Source organism: Crocuta crocuta, unplaced genomic scaffold, assembly GCF_008692635.1.
Source record: "Crocuta crocuta isolate KB4526 unplaced genomic scaffold, BGI_CrCroc_1.0 scaffold209, whole genome shotgun sequence".
Taxonomy (NCBI): Eukaryota; Metazoa; Chordata; class Mammalia; order Carnivora; family Hyaenidae; genus Crocuta; species Crocuta crocuta.
Genome location: NW_027551566.1, coordinates 5599501 through 5615518, shown reverse-complemented (window position 1 = coordinate 5615518; position 16018 = coordinate 5599501). Strand labels below are relative to the sequence as shown.

The 16018-nt window shown below is 41.4% G+C and overlaps 1 protein-coding gene across 1 annotated transcript in view; it reads right to left on the bottom strand.

Annotated features, from left to right (window-relative positions):
- KIF16B (kinesin family member 16B) overlaps positions 1-16018 on the bottom strand; it is a 290249-nt gene that overhangs the window by 217538 nt on the left and 56693 nt on the right. The window contains exons 11-12 of the mRNA XM_077750214.1: positions 9447-9512; positions 6006-6065 (exon numbers count right to left, since the gene is read on the bottom strand). Of these exons, the coding sequence (XP_077606340.1) occupies positions 6006-6065; positions 9447-9512 (126 nt within the window). The remainder of the gene's footprint in view (positions 1-6005; positions 6066-9446; positions 9513-16018) is intronic.

Below are 16018 nucleotides of genomic sequence, written 5' to 3'. Positions count from 1 at the left end.
GGTAGGAAAGGCAGTGGGCGGGGCGGGGGGAGGGAGAAAGTGGGAATAGACAAAGCATTTACAGACTCATTACTTGAAAAAATTCATCAGCAGTAAAACATATGGGATTTATAAGAAACCAAGCCAAAGGGCACCAGGGAGGGGCATTAAGTAGCCACTTTACAAACCACTTCAAACAGTAACCAGTCAGCACAATACCTTATCCCCTATGCAGAAGGGGAACCACAGCAAGACCTCAGGAATGCATTGATCCCAAGGCTTGTAGATGCTGGATTTATCACAACATTAAGTTCTAAGACCCAAGAGGGTTATCGCAGTTTAGCACAAATTCAGCCAGGATGAAAAACACACTGGGGCAGACTTCGAAGAGACCAGAACGATCAAAAAGAAAAGCAGAGTCAACCCAGATTGTCAGGGGCTGGCACAGCATGTCAGGAGACCTGGGTGGGGAGCACTGCTATCTGACCAGGTTGAACCATGAAACAGAAACCGCTTCAGTACTTACATCCCAGGGGCTTTAAAACTGAGAATGGGTTCGTTGGCTGAAGGAGGAGCTGGGAAGCCACTTGGGATGGTAAGGCCACCCAGAAACTAACACCAGCAGGAGCCAGCATCACCCCTGGTCAGAAGGGACACAGGGGCGAGGCCAGGGCTGGGCCACGTGAATGCCACAAGAAGCCAGAGCGGGAGACATCTGCTTTCTCGCTTCAATCTCCAGGGGAGTTCCCCAGGAGCCTGAGGAAGGGCAGCCCACAGGGGTCAGTCCCCCACGACCCAAAGCAGAGCTGGAGAAGTAGGTGAAGGGATCCGAGGGCAAAGAAGCCCAAGACTGCTCCACCCTTCCTCAAGCTGTATGGTGCAGACCCGCCACTCGGGCACCTTAGATCCTGACTTCGCACATCTGTGGTGGAGCCTGAGGCCTGCACCTCTAATGAGCTCACCAGTGATGCTGATGCTGCTGGTCCAGGAGCCACACCCTGGCGAATATCTAACTGATTCAAATGAAGGACTGGGCTATAATCCAAAGAACAGAGCCACATTCCTTCTAAGAATCAAAAATGCACACTCACGTATAAGCCTTGCAAAGAAGAACGAGGAACATATAATGGAAGGTACAGGGAGGAACAAGACCAGTGCCGGCACAAGACTGGATATTGCTTCTCCCAACACACCGTCAGATTCGTATGCTTCCAGGTTACGGCTGAACTGGATCCCCCTAAAATTCAGCTACTAAAGTCCTCATCCACAGCGTCTCAGAAAGTAACTGTATTTGGAGACAGGGCCTGTACAGAGGTAATGACGCTAAAATGAAACAGTTAGGGGACAATCTGACTTAATGTCCTCATAAGAAGAGAAGACTGGGACACACAGAGCATGAGCAGCAGTGCAGGCAGGCACACTGAGAAAAGGCCACTTGAGGACACAGAGGGAATAGAGCCAACCACATATCAAGGAGAGAGGACTCAGGAGACACCATCACCGCCGTCACCTTCCTCCCAGACTTCCGGCCTCCAGAGCCATGAGCAGATAAAGTTCTGTTGTTTAAGCCCCCCGGTCTGTGACAGCTCATATGACAGCCCTAGAGAATGAATACAAAGGTCTCAGTTTGGGTTTTTGCATCTTGATACTACTTTAATGAGGTTGTTTTCGCTGCATGCCTGCCCAGTGAGAGGCAGTTCCAGAAGCTGGCTCACAGAATAGGACAGTCCTAACCCAGACCCCGCTCCTATTTAGAGGGAGAAACCAAGGCCACCAACCTCAGATGATGATGGATGCTGTGACAGAGGTAAAACCAAATGCTCTAAAGGCCCAAGAACAAAATCACTCCGACTGGGGAATGGGGTGGAAGTGTGACCAGGGAGAGAACTCCCACGTGAATTCTAATGGGCCTAGAAAGCGGAAACATCTAGAATGATGGAGCAACACGGGCAAAGACCAAGAAGCGCCAAAAAACCCAACGTGCAGATGCGCACTGGGACCAGCAAGGAGTCTGGCAGGGCGGGGGTGATGCTGGGGGTCCAGGGGCAGGGAGAACTGTCAAAGTCAACTGGGAACTGAGGAGCTCCCTGCCTCTGGGAGTCTGGACTTCAATTTCCAGAAAATGAAGATTAATGAAAATAAGGAAGGCAGGTTAGGGGGCAAGAGAGTAGATATACAGAGTACATCGTGAAGGATAATAAAACTCACATTACCTAACTGCCGAAGAAGGGCCTCCGAAAGATTAACATACTTTCTCCCTTCATCAGCCACTTTCAAAATAAGTCCTAGCACTTTATTATCTCTTACCCTGTTTACCTGGATCTAGGAAACAGGTTGGCATCCACTGTGAGATCCAAGCTAGGAACCAGGGTATGTAATGGTCGTGGATAAGTGTCATGTCCCAGGGAGTCAGAAAGAGAACTGAAGCCTAAGATATGAGTTCCTCAGATCAAAGCCTGAGGCTCTGTCACTGTCACCGTGGTGCCTCCAGCCTGGCTGCAGACAGCCATCACCCTTTGTCAGAGCGTGAATCTGGCCAGCAGCCTTCCGCTCTCCCTCCACCCCCACTCAGGAGGACCTTGGATCACTCATCCAGAGAAAGGAAAGCCACAGACCAAATGAAAAGAATGGAACAAAGTTACTCCTTGGCTTGTGAGCAGCCAGGATCTCAGCATTTAGCGATCTCCAGGGAAATTAAGGGACTTCCCAGCGTAATTCACAGGACTCTGACTTGAAGACACCTTTGCCTTACACACTGACTGAGACTCCCATCCATACAGGAGAGGCGGCTCCCGTTTAGTCCCAAAGTGCTTCCACATGATGTATGCTGATGAACTAACCTCGGGTCTCATCACTGCGAGAGGAGATGCAAGCATACAGCATCAGCAGCTCAACACCGACGAAACCATTCTGACGCCTGAGAAGATGGGTTATGCTGCTCTCCTGGGTCCTCACTTCAAGCAATACCCAAGCAGCTCCTCTGAAATGACTCATCGATAAACTTGGACAAGGGAAAGCAACAAGGCAGACAGGCGTGGGGCCAGCAAACACTGAATCGGCCCTTGTCTCTCCCTTCGTCTCCTGGACATTTTAACTCTGCCTGCTCCCCAAAGGACTCTTCTTGGATGTTCAGAATTTGGGGTTGGAAAGGATGGTAACTAGGAAACTGGCAGAGTCAACAGTTGGGTGTGGACAACGAACATAATCTTGGGAACCTACTGGGTTCATTGAGCCTGTCTCCACAAAATGTGCCAATTCGGCAGAAGAACAAGTTCCCAGAATCTGAGGACACAGTTAACCATGGGCATGTGCAGACAAACTACTGATCGGAAAGCACATTTTGCATTTATACCCCCTTGGCACCGCCTTACTATGAATAAAAGATTTTCAGTTCAGGGGCGCCTGGGTGGCTTAGTCGGTTAAGCGTCCGACTTTTGCTTAGGTCATGATCTCGAGGTTCGTGGGTTCGAGCCCCGCGTCGGGCTCTGTGCTGACTGCCAGCTCAGAGCCTGAAGCCTATTTCAGAGTCTGTATCTCCCTCTCTCTCTGACCCTCCCCTGCTCACGTTGTCTCTCTCTCTCTCTCCTAGAAATAAATAAAAATATTTTAAAAAATTTAAAAAATAAAAAAAAGATTTTCAGTTCAGCCCAGTGACTTGCTTTGGTCAATGTGATGCTAGCAAATATGGTGAAAGGAGAAGCCTGAAACATGCCTGCACAGTTAGGCATTCCCACTTGTACCTTGGCCAAGACCACGAGAAGAGCATGGCCTGGAAAACCAGCTGATCCAAGAGGAAGAGGGACACATGGGGCAGATCGGGAACCCACCACAGCCTGGACCCGAGCTCCACCAACCCCCAGCCAACCTGCACAGGCATGAGAGAAAATGCAGTTTTAAGCCACTGGGCTGGGGTGGGTTCTCTACAGCATTATTAGAGCAACAGCTGACTGAAGAACAGTCAAATACGGGAAAGGATTACACAGATTACGCACAGATACAAACTCATCAAATAACAACCATCATTTTCCTCATCAATTTCCAAAGAGTGTTTTCAAAAACAGCGTTTGAGTAGCCACCTTCTTTCTTTTACCTCAGCCCTCACGCTGTCTTCCAAAAAGAGAGGAAGACAGCCTTTAAAATATCAGATGAAAGCAGAAAATGACTATAGATTTAAAACACAAATACCAGCAGAAAAATCTAAAATGGGTTTGCAAGACCAAGAGACAGAAAAAATTTGAAATATCATTAGCCTTTCTCATAATCTTTAACACCTAGCATACATCACATTTCCATTCTTCTCATCTGAAGAGTTATAAAAAAATAAAAATAAAAAGACTTATGAATAATAGAATTGGAATTGGAGGAGAACTTAGCTTCAGGCCCCAAAATCACCTTATGAGGAAAAGCATAACAAAAGCTGACAGGTTCATCATGGCAGCTCTCAGTATAGATTCCTTCCCAGAGCTGTTAAAAAACTTCCTACTACAGGGTCCGAGAGAGACCAGATCAGAAGGGACGAATCTAAAGTCTTTCTATTTATTGGTGCATTGTCTCCTGTGCTAACAGATACTACATGCGCTAATGACTTCTCAAAGAGCTCTCTCATTTCTCCCTTCCTTACATGGAACAGATTTCCATCCTCTCTCTCTGCAAATTTACTGAGGAAAGTGTACATTGTGTCATGAAAGGTCAAACGACGTGGGCTTCCCAGTCAGGGACTGTGGCACTACTTCTTAGAGCTGATGCAGCTACAGGATGAAAACTACCCGTGTCTTGAAGGTGCTCATTCCACACCTGACTATGGTACTTGGAAATGTGAATGAGGTCTTTGGCTCAGTTTCCTGCACAGAAACCTATTGACATAGGAAATGCTGAAGAAGTACCTCAAAATAATATGACACTATCATCAGAATCAGGAGGCTCCCTCCAGAAACCCTTACCTTCTGCAACAGAAAATATCATCTCTCAGACCATCACCACCCACCCCCACTGAGAAGAATGGCTCAACCTCCCACCTTGTGAGAAAGTCTTTTTAAGCCCCAAAGCAGGCCAAACTGCCTAAATGGCATGTGGAGAACTTTATACCGTATGCTGCTGACCTCTCTCAGAGCTGTTAGACACAGAACTACATAGCTGACCCAGGCCTTCAAGTGTTTGCCCCCATGAAACAGTTAAGTGGGTACCTCATTTTCATGGATAGGGTAGGGTTCTGCCAAGGCATGCAGCTAAACCTGGTCTCTCGAGCCTCACGTATGATGGAGGACATTTCACTCCTTCCAGAAAGTTTTGCCTGAATAAGGCCTCAAAATCAAACCCAGGATTCAGTGGTCTCTGAATCACCCTCCCTCATGTGTGAAGTCAGACACTATCCAAGCTTATATTCTGGTCAGAACCTCAAACGTGGTTTGACCCTCAAGAGACGACTCAGGCTTTCTGCCAACTCAGCAAAAACTAGAAACCTGAAGAAGCATGTATTTTGAACACAGAAGATGAAAATTGGAGGCCACTGGTGACACCCTTTCATGATGAGCCTCGCCAAACATGCAGACCATCTCTGTATAGCCCTTAGGCACACAGAAAAAAATTCCAATAGGAAATTACTAGTTTAGAAATGTCTGAAATCTAGCCATGCTCTGCATACACACTGTACAATACTGACACAAGACGTTTTTCCCCATTTAACATATCACTTTTACACTGGGTTTAACAAAAGTAGGAAGGCAAAGCGGATGCCCTTGAATACTAAGTGGAGTTTAGGATGTGCTGAATCAAAAATGGAAAAACTCTAAAAAGTCAAAACAAACACCTTACATGTCGGCAACCCTCTACATGTGAAAACACACACCTTTAATGCCTCATAGCTACATTTCCATTTCTTCTAAATCAAACCAGAACCCCAATCCCCCAAAAGTCATTGATCTTACCTTAAGCAAAGCATGTAATAGCCATATATGAAATAGAAGGAAAAAAGTTTTACCTATTTAAGCCAAGATAATAAGATTAAGGCACCATATTATAGTCCTTACTTTCAAAATATTTTGAGTTTCATTCCACTTATTCGTCCATTCCTTGGTCAATTCTTGAACCTAAAAGGAAAAGTACACATTTGTGATTGCTCCATTATTCATTATTGTGAATTTCTTCTAGAAAGTTTCTACACTCTTATAGTGTATGGAAGGATGTACAATATTTTTAATTAGATAGTAATTTCAATCCCTGAAAGAACTATCACCAAATATAAATCAAATAAGCTGATCTCATCCTACAACTTACATTACGGCAAAGGAAAGAATAGGAAAAAAAAAGAATTGTCAAGTTACCTAGAGTTTTACAACAGTTTGTTTTCATAGTATACTTAAGTAAAAGCTGCTTCTTTGGATAATAACCAAAAATTATAAGTTCAAGAATGGCAATGTCCCATTAAATGGGTTAATTTTTCCCAATTATACACTATATCCTAAAAAAATAATGATTTACTTTCTTTCTAATTAGATGTAGTGATTAAATCACCTTGGATGCTGCAGTTTTAAGAGATAATCTGCTTTTCTAGCTAATTAATAGGGTTTATAAATCTCATTCTATTTTAAAAAAAAAAAAAAGGCAGCTCTTTAACTAACTCTTTTAGTAAAAGCAAAAATCTTTTGATAAAAATCAGCTTCTTTCCAGTCTGCTGTAACTTAGGGGAGAAAATATCCCAGTTGTTGAACACAGCACAGTTGGAAACTGCTCCTCAAATCTAATAAAAATATTCTGCTTGGTCCAGATAAGTAATTCATTAAGAAGCAAACAGTGATATTAGTGCCTGAATGAGAGGTGGGGGGGAAAAAATGTGTCCCATAAAAAGGAATAACCCTGAAGCTAAAACACAGTGACTTCCCCCGGGGGTGGAGTGTGACTGGACAGGCAGATGACACTCCTTTCAGAGCCTTTCCTTAAAGGTTCTGCCACCTCTCCATGCCCAATCCCATCTGGACATACTGCTCTTCCCACTGAGACATTAGCATATTTAACCAGGCCAAAGTGCACACCTGGAATACAGCCCCTTGCACTCTCACTGCCAACAGAAGACACCTCCCACACGCCACAGAGTATAGCAACTGGGAGGGGCGCTCAGGTCAGAACCCCCCCCACCCCCACCCCACAGAAAGCCTTTGTTACTGACAAGTGAAGAAATCGGAGGGACAGTTTACCCAAGAGGAAAACCAAAACACGCCCTACCCACCTACATTCAATTGTTCAGCAGTCATTCATTTTACTCCACTTACCCCAAATAGGGCTGTACTAACTTAAAATAATACCTCTTCATTTTTACTAGTTATTAAAATCGAATTCAATCATCTATTTGGTTAAAAACAAATAGATAAAAGAAACAGGACCAACCCTCTCTAGCTTTGCTTTTTGCGTGTTTATAATGGTTTACAAAGACTGTCCTGAGTGGCCTGGAACTGCACATTTGCTCCAGTCTTTCATCTCATCCCTGAGTGATACCAACCTCAGGCTCTCATGATAGCAGTTAAAGCCACGTGGCTATCAGGGTGTGTTTGGGAAAAGCTTTCAGAGAGGGAATGTTCTTCTGCATTTTCTCCCTACAGAAGAAGAAAGGACTGGTATATTGAATTTACCAATTTATAATAATCGGTTAACAGATTCTCACTGGCAATTTATCTAAAAAGACAGCGTTCAATAATAAACGCTTCTGCATTTCACCAACAGGTATGTTCTCCCTGAAGAAATGACAAGCCAATCAATCCTTTTCCAATTCAATCAAATAATTCCAGCTTTAAACAAATTGTTAAGTATGCCTTGGGTTTATTTTACTATTGATTTTAAAGCAAATAATCTTCATTTATAAAATAGACCAATGTGTGATACCACCACTAGCAAATGATCAGGTGATAAGGTTTATAACTAAACAGACAGCAAACAACTGTAAAAGGTCAGCAAAAAAACTAGATTAAAACTTAGAAATTGTTATAAATGAGACATGTAGTTATTTTTGTCACAGCATGTGCAAATTAAACTGTTTATTGGTTTCTATTAACTTGCTAGGTATTCCTGAAAACTATTATTAAGAAACAATTTAAGACTATATCAAGGCTTTTCAAAGCACTCAAAATTAGAATTTGAAGTATTAAAATACAAAATTTTATCAGAAAAATAGGGATTAAGAAACTAATGTTTTTACTAATGCTATCATCAGCAAATTCATCGGCATAATTACTCAGGGAAGTGCCAACAAGTTCCTAACTACAACCCAAATTATATTTTCAGTATTGTGTACTCTTGAAAGAGCTTTACTACCAGAATCCAATTTTCTTTCTCAATCTGTTTTAACCATTCAGCACAGTGAACAAAATCTAACCCAAAAATGTTCTCAATGTCTGTTTTTCTTTCCACAGAGGACTATTAAAAAAAATTTTTTTTTAAAAAACTAGTACAGAACGNTTTCTATTAACTTGCTAGGTATTCCTGAAAACTATTATTAAGAAACAATTTAAGACTATATCAAGGCTTTTCAAAGCACTCAAAATTAGAATTTGAAGTATTAAAATACAAAATTTTATCAGAAAAATAGGGATTAAGAAACTAATGTTTTTACTAATGCTATCATCAGCAAATTCATCGGCATAATTACTCAGGGAAGTGCCAACAAGTTCCTAACTACAACCCAAATTATATTTTCAGTATTGTGTACTCTTGAAAGAGCTTTACTACCAGAATCCAATTTTCTTTCTCAATCTGTTTTAACCATTCAGCACAGTGAACAAAATCTAACCCAAAAATGTTCTCAATGTCTGTTTTTCTTTCCACAGAGGACTATTAAAAAAATTTTTTTTTTAAAAAACTAGTACAGAACCAGGTCAGCCATGAAACTGGCTTTCAGAAAGCGCCAGCACACCAGCATTGGCGTCAGCCCATGACATCTCCAGAGCTACTCTTTCTGGTCACTCACTGCCACTCCCCCTGCCTGCCTCAACTCTCACTAGCTTAAGGGAAACTAAGCATCCACGTGGAGTATTCAGAGATTCCCCAAGTGCCATACCTCCCACCAGAAACAAAGTAAAGGGATGACAAAATCAAAAACAAAAAATAGTAGTCATTCTTTAGCTAGGAGATGTGACCACTGCCATCTCATGAACGCTGAACATGGCCTCCAATGGCCTCTGTGGACCCGGGGTGCCTGTGCGCTCTGAAGGACCCAGTGGCCTCGCTGCTCCCTCAGCACAGCCTGCATGTGAACTTCAGTTGCAGTAACCATCATGTACCATTTCATAGGTCACAGAGGACATGATGGGATACACAAAGAGTCAACTATTGTGCTTCTTTAAAAATGGGGTAGGGCAGAGGGAGGGTTAAGTGAAAATAAGAAGGGAAATGAGTTTTAACAGCAAGTACTAAAAAGCATGCACTTAAAATAACAGGAAAAGTTAGGATTTAAAAAAAATAACAAGTCAGGTACCACTTACTCTTGCTTCATTCTGCTGAAGTTTTTCCTCCATACTTAAGGCTGTGGGGGAGTCTAAGAGGGCAATCTACAATTTAAGCCATAAAAGAGAAAAGTAATTAGTCAACAGCAATAATCTACAGGAAGGATTTGTCCATGATTAATAAATTATCAAAAAGTGCCAAATAACTATTAAGTAAAGGTGAAAAGTATTGTCCTGCAATCCCTCCAAATCCCATACCCCCCCAAAAAGTATCAGTCATCACTAAGTCTTTAACTGATGGGATACATAGCGCATAATATTCAAAACGATGGCATCTTAGCAAACCCACATTTGCAATACAAATCAGTAAAGCAAAGGAAAAAGACAAACATGTAACATACTGACATTTTACCAAAATCAAACACGATCTAAATCCCTAGATCTGAAAGGATTCATCTGTTCTGAATACACACAAGGTACAAAATTCAAAAAAGAAGCATAAGTTTGCTCCAGCACAGACTTCTGAGAATTAAACACGTTGATACATGCAAATGAAATTTATTTTTACTGCTAGATTATACTCTATGTGTGGTATGGCTATACCACAATCTATATACCCATTTCTTTATGCATGTTGCAAAGGTATAAAGATTGACATGAGAATGAAAAACACCAAAATCTGGTTAGAACTGGGACAAGACAGAGAGAGAAGGAGAAACAAAGGGAGCCAAGTGGGGCACAGAGGGGCTCTGACTGTATCTGGAACTCACAGTCTGAGGTAGGGACATCGTACTCCCTAGGATGTCATCAGAAATCAACAAAACGGGTCATATAAAAGGTACAGCATGGGGTGGGGGCGAGACACCTGGGTGGCTCAGTTGCTTAAACATCCCACTTCAGCTCAGGTCATGATCTCATGGTTCGTGAGTTCAAGCCCCACATCAGGCTCTGTGCCCACAGCTTGGAGTCTGGAACCTGCTTCAGATTCTGTGTCTCCCTCTGTCTCTGCCCCTTCCCGGCTTGTGCACTGGCTCTCTCCCAAAAATAAACATTAAAAAAAAAAAAAACTATAAAAGATACAGCATAGGGAATACAGTCAGTGATATTTTAATAGTGTGGTGCTGTGACAGATGGCCACTACACTTGTGGTGAGAACATCACCAAAGATGTGGAATCACTATGCTGTACACCTGAAACAAATGTAACATGGTGCGTCAGCTACATTCAAATAAAATTAAAAAAAAAAAAAAATGAGAGGGTCTTCCTCCCTCCCTATCCCCCAGGCAATCACTTTTACCCAATATGCTGTGTAAACCTAAAGTCATTCTGGTCATATGCAATCAAATTTTTGTTGTTTTTTAAATAGCGTGAACATTATTCTGAATACTGCCATTTTCACCAACAATGTATCTTGGAGAAAATTCAGTACAAATAAAACCACTTCATTCTTTCTAACAATTCCAATTCACTGTACAGTATTCTGCTGAATAGATAGTCCATAATTTATGTCAGGACTTTCCAAGTAATGGAAATGCAGGGTTTTTCTAATCTTCTGTTTTACCAGCAATGCTACAAACAGCAATCCTATGCCAGCTACCTACCATATACATAGGAGTATCAATAATTTCTCCCAAAGGAATTTGTGAGTCATTTATATGTATGACTTTTTTTTGACTGTCAACTCCTCCTCAGAACTTGTAGCATTTTTTTCCATTATTATTTACATTTCAATTTCTATTCAAATGAATGCAACAGCCACAAGTGGTCTTCCTTGGCTCAGCTCAACACTCAGGCTGACAAGATTACCACGGGCCACACTCCACACGGACAGGCAGCAGGGTCCTCATGAAGTGTCTACAACAGTCCTCACAGCTGTCGGGAGCTACCGCCTTTAGCCCTCTTGAAGGGTCGATATTGAAACATGCACATAGAAGCCCCACACCCCACCAGAGGCAACATCTCTTATTCGGGCATATCCTCCAGTGTCCTCAGCTACAAGAGTCACTGCACTCAGGGAAACCCAAAGCTATGGCTTCCCACAGACATTACAATTTATATATAATTCATCCTAATCCAGATGCAATTCTCCTATTAGGGATCATTTTTATCATTAGAGATGTTACCTGGTTATAAAGATGGCATCTCATTGTTATCCAGATGACGGAGAAAAGAGCCAGTGAGATAACCATGAGTAAAGGAAATTCATCCTTAGTGAAAGAAAAGGAGTTTTGCTAACACATGACTACAGCACATTGCTACAGCACCTAGCATGCCGTCTTGCACACAGATGGTTCTCGATAACTAGTTGCCAGCGAAGAAATTCAAGTGGTAGGCTTTATTGTGCCTGCCCTGTTTATACATGCTGACAACTGTCACCACAATTAGTGCCCCCTTTATAACATGGCTAATTTCACAGACTCCACCTTGGGGATTTTTCGTCTACACTCAAAGCTGAAACATTCCTACCACATCATCAACGCAGCAGATAATCACTGACTGAACACATGCGTGCAGGCTATCATGACCACATCTTTTGGAAAACATACCTAAGTCCTTTTAAAGGAAATATCTGGTAAAACTACACCATTTTCAATTAAGTTATTCTTTGCAAGGTGTCCATTTAAAAGAAAAACGTTCAGGGCTAAATACTCAGATGAAGTTCGTGTGTTAAACCAGTGGTAACACTGCATCAAAACTGCAGCGGTATCAACTCCACTAACAATAGACATAAACACCTGTTGCCTCCCACTCTGGCCAATATGCTCTGCAAGTAGGCATTTTGATCTTTGCCCATCTGACAGGTTTTCTAAGAACTTTGAGGCATAATTCACATGCAGAAAGTACGCAGCTTAATGACTATTTATCTACATATCCATATCCATATATATTCATTTTACTATTCTTAATATTTGTATTTACTGTATTTCAAGGGACACTGAGTATTTTTTCATGGACTTAGAAACCATTTGAAACTTTTTCCTGTGGGCTGTGCTCATATTCTTTGTTCACTTTTCTGTCAGCTTGTGATCTTGTTCTAATTTTTTTTTTTAACAGTTTTTTTTTTAATGTTTTATTTATTTCTAGGAGAGAGAGAGAGACAGCGTGAGCAGGGGAGGGTCAGAGAGAGAGGGAGTCACAGACTGAAACAGGCTCCAGGCTCTGAGCTGGCAGTCAGCACAGAGCCCGACGCGGGGCTCGAACCCACGAACCGCGAGATCATGACCTAAGCGAAAGTCGGACACTTAACCGACTAAGCCACCCAGGCGCCCCTGTTCTAATTTTTTTTTAATAGAAGCACTATTTGGGGCACCTGGACGGGTCGGTTGGTTGTTTGACTTTGATTCAGATCATGATCTCACAGTTTGTGGGGTCAAGTCCTGCATTGGACTCACTGCTGTCAGCCCTCTGCCCCCTTTCTCTCTGCCTCTCCCCCACTTGCTCACTTTCACAAAAATTAATAAAAACATTTTTAAAAAGCAAAAAGAAGATTTTTTCATTATAAGGAAAATAGTCTTTTCTGGCACAAGTTGGCAATCTATTTCTCATAGTTTGTACTGATTAGAGAAAATTTTCATGGTGTTATGTAAATATGCTATGTCCTTCCTTACCTTGGTCTATGTGAGCTTTCGTGAAATGAGGCAGAGGAGTTAGTTACTGTTCCCTGTGGCAAATATGTTTGGCTCTATCTCCTGCTATTTCCTATAGTTTTTGGTCATTTTTTCCTTTATAAAAGTTGATATCATGTTTGGTTTTAATTATGAATTGCCCTTTTTGCTATAATAAAGTGCTTTTTTGTCTGCTTTAGAGAAAGAGCACATGAGTGGGGGCAAGGGGCAGAGGGGGAGAGAGGGAGAGAATCTCAAGCAGGCTCCACACTCTGCACAGAGCCCAAACCAGGGCTAGATCCTATAACTCTGGTCTCATGACCTGAGCTGAAATCAAGAGTCAGACATTCAACTGACTGAGCCACCCAGGTGGCCCATAAAGTGCTTTTTTTTAGCTTTTATGTATATTTTTACGTAATATACATAAAGGGTAAAAACAACATAATACTGTTTTTGCACTTCTTCCTTTCCCCTCTGAATTCCCCAGTAGGCCTGTGTTCATTCATACAAATATCATGTAACAGTTTCCATCTGTGACCCTCATGGAGATGTGTATATCTTAAAAGTTTGCACATGATGACATTTCTAATATCTAGCTATCATTTAAAGTTTCTCTGAGACTCCAGTGACACAAATGAGAAATTCACCCTATTTCCATCTTCTCTTATTGTCCTCCTTTGTTTCCCGACTTTTCTGGCTTATTTCATTTCTATATTGCTTAATTTTCTCATCTCCGAAACATCCAAGAGAAAAAGAGTTCACATTCTCTCTGCCAGATTTAAAGCAGAACTCTGGAAACATGCTTTAAATATAACAAGAGAGAACACTTGAAAGGACACACAATCGAAATACTCAACTTCATTAATCATCTGAGAAGTGCAAACCAAAATCCTTCTGTAACATAACAGTGCATCCATCAGATGGTTACAATGAAAAATGGACGGCACCAAGTGTGGACAAGCACCTGCAGCCACTAGAGCTAGCACTTCCGTGTACCCATGGAGAACTATAAATTGGTACAGGCTCTATAAGAAACTGTCTGGCTAAAACTGAGCATATGTCCACCTTCTGACCCACTCACTCCACTCTTATGTATAAACCCACCAGAAATGCATGTGTACGTTCACTACTCACTAAATGACGTGCAGAAGAAAGTTAGCAACAGCACTAATAGCCCCAAAAAGGCAACTCCCCAAATGCCCATCAAACTGATACTGGATAAATGAGCTGGGACACACTTGCATGATGGAATACAATACAGCAGTGAGAATGAACAGATCTACTACGACTGCATGCAACAACATGGATATCTCACAAACACAACACTGAAGGAAAGAATGAGACCAAGAGTATATACTGCATGATTCCATTTCTATAAAGAACAAAAGTAGGCAACACTAAAACCTAATCTGTGTCCTCAGAAGTCAGGATAATGGTTACACTTGAAGGGAATGGCAGGTAGTGCCTGGAAAAGGAGCATTCAGGGTGCTGGTAATTTCCGTTCCTTGATATGGATGCAGGTTAGATATGTGGATTCAGCTTCCGAAGATTCAATCATTTGTACACTTACACTATGTAATTTTCCTGTACATAAATAATTCTTAGAGTTCATATATATGTAGATAAACAAACTATGACCTATATCTGTACATTGCTATGCAATAGAAGAAGCACATACATGTTAGATTCTTGTGCTTTATTTACTCTGTACTTTTGAAATTCTGATGCACATGACATTTTGCACTGGCAAATGCAAAAACTTATTACAAGGAGTTGATTTTTATTTAGCCGCCCAAAACAAATAATAGAACTTTGATTTGAATAACAATCTCAATGAACCATGGCAGTATTTGGAATACTGTAGGAATAGAGTAGTGTCACCAGAGAAAATTATACAAAGATTTTTAATGGGCACTTAAGAACACCTGCTTATTTTATTGAGCATCACAAATTTAATTAATTTAGGATAAGCCTGTATTGTCCCACAACAATCTATAGTCTCATAGTGTGATAAATTATTTTAAATTGGATTCCTGTTTTTATTATAACGTATGAAGTTTATCAAAGAATTTTATCTTCAGTGTGTTCTAAAATAGACTTATCTTTTCCATCCCCACCCTCAAAACTAGAGTAACAAAAATACTCCTTTAATTACAGCAGCGGCCTTTGGTCATGAAAGAAGATAAAAGGCAAATGGCTCACACAATACCTCTCAAGACATTCCTCAGTCAGAATACATAGAACTTTTAATAAATTAAACTCTTCTGTCCATATGATAAGGCTCCCTTCAAGGATTTCCTCAATTTGATTTAAAAAGTCTGATCTTTCTTTTCCTTCATAACCATAACTTAGTAAATCATTAAGTACAAGTTGTACCAATAATCTTCCAAATACTTTCCTTCACATATAATAGCTTGGGTAATCCTATCGAATTATCCTTAAATGTTCATTTCAGATAAGTAAAATTTTAATGACACTGAAAAAAGATCCCAGTAGCATGGTGTACAAATTAAAATGACAATCACATCCTAAGTAGGGGAGCCTGACAACATCACATATGGCTGGACTACTCATTCTGGCAACTTGCCTTCACACACAGGAAAGGCCCACATCAAAAAGTAAAATACATGTCAATGTTTTGTTTTGGTTTCTAGAAAGCATGTGCCAGTGGGAGAGAGGAGCAGAGGGAGAGAGAGAAAGAATCTTAAGTAGGCTCCACACTGCACACAGAGCCCAATGCAGGGCTCGATCCCAAAACCCCAGGATCATAACCTGGGCCGAAATCAAAAGTCGGTTGCTCAACCACCTGACTGAGCCAGCCAGGCACCTCTATGTGGAGACACTTTTAAGTGCAAAGAACAATTCCATCTTATGGGAAAGGTCTGTCAGGTGTATTTCAGGACACAGGAAACTCAGCGAGGTTTTCATCCTGCCAATGGTGTCATGGATCAAACCACTTATGGTATATCAAGGGCTTCAAGGTCCATACATTTCTAGATGAAAAGC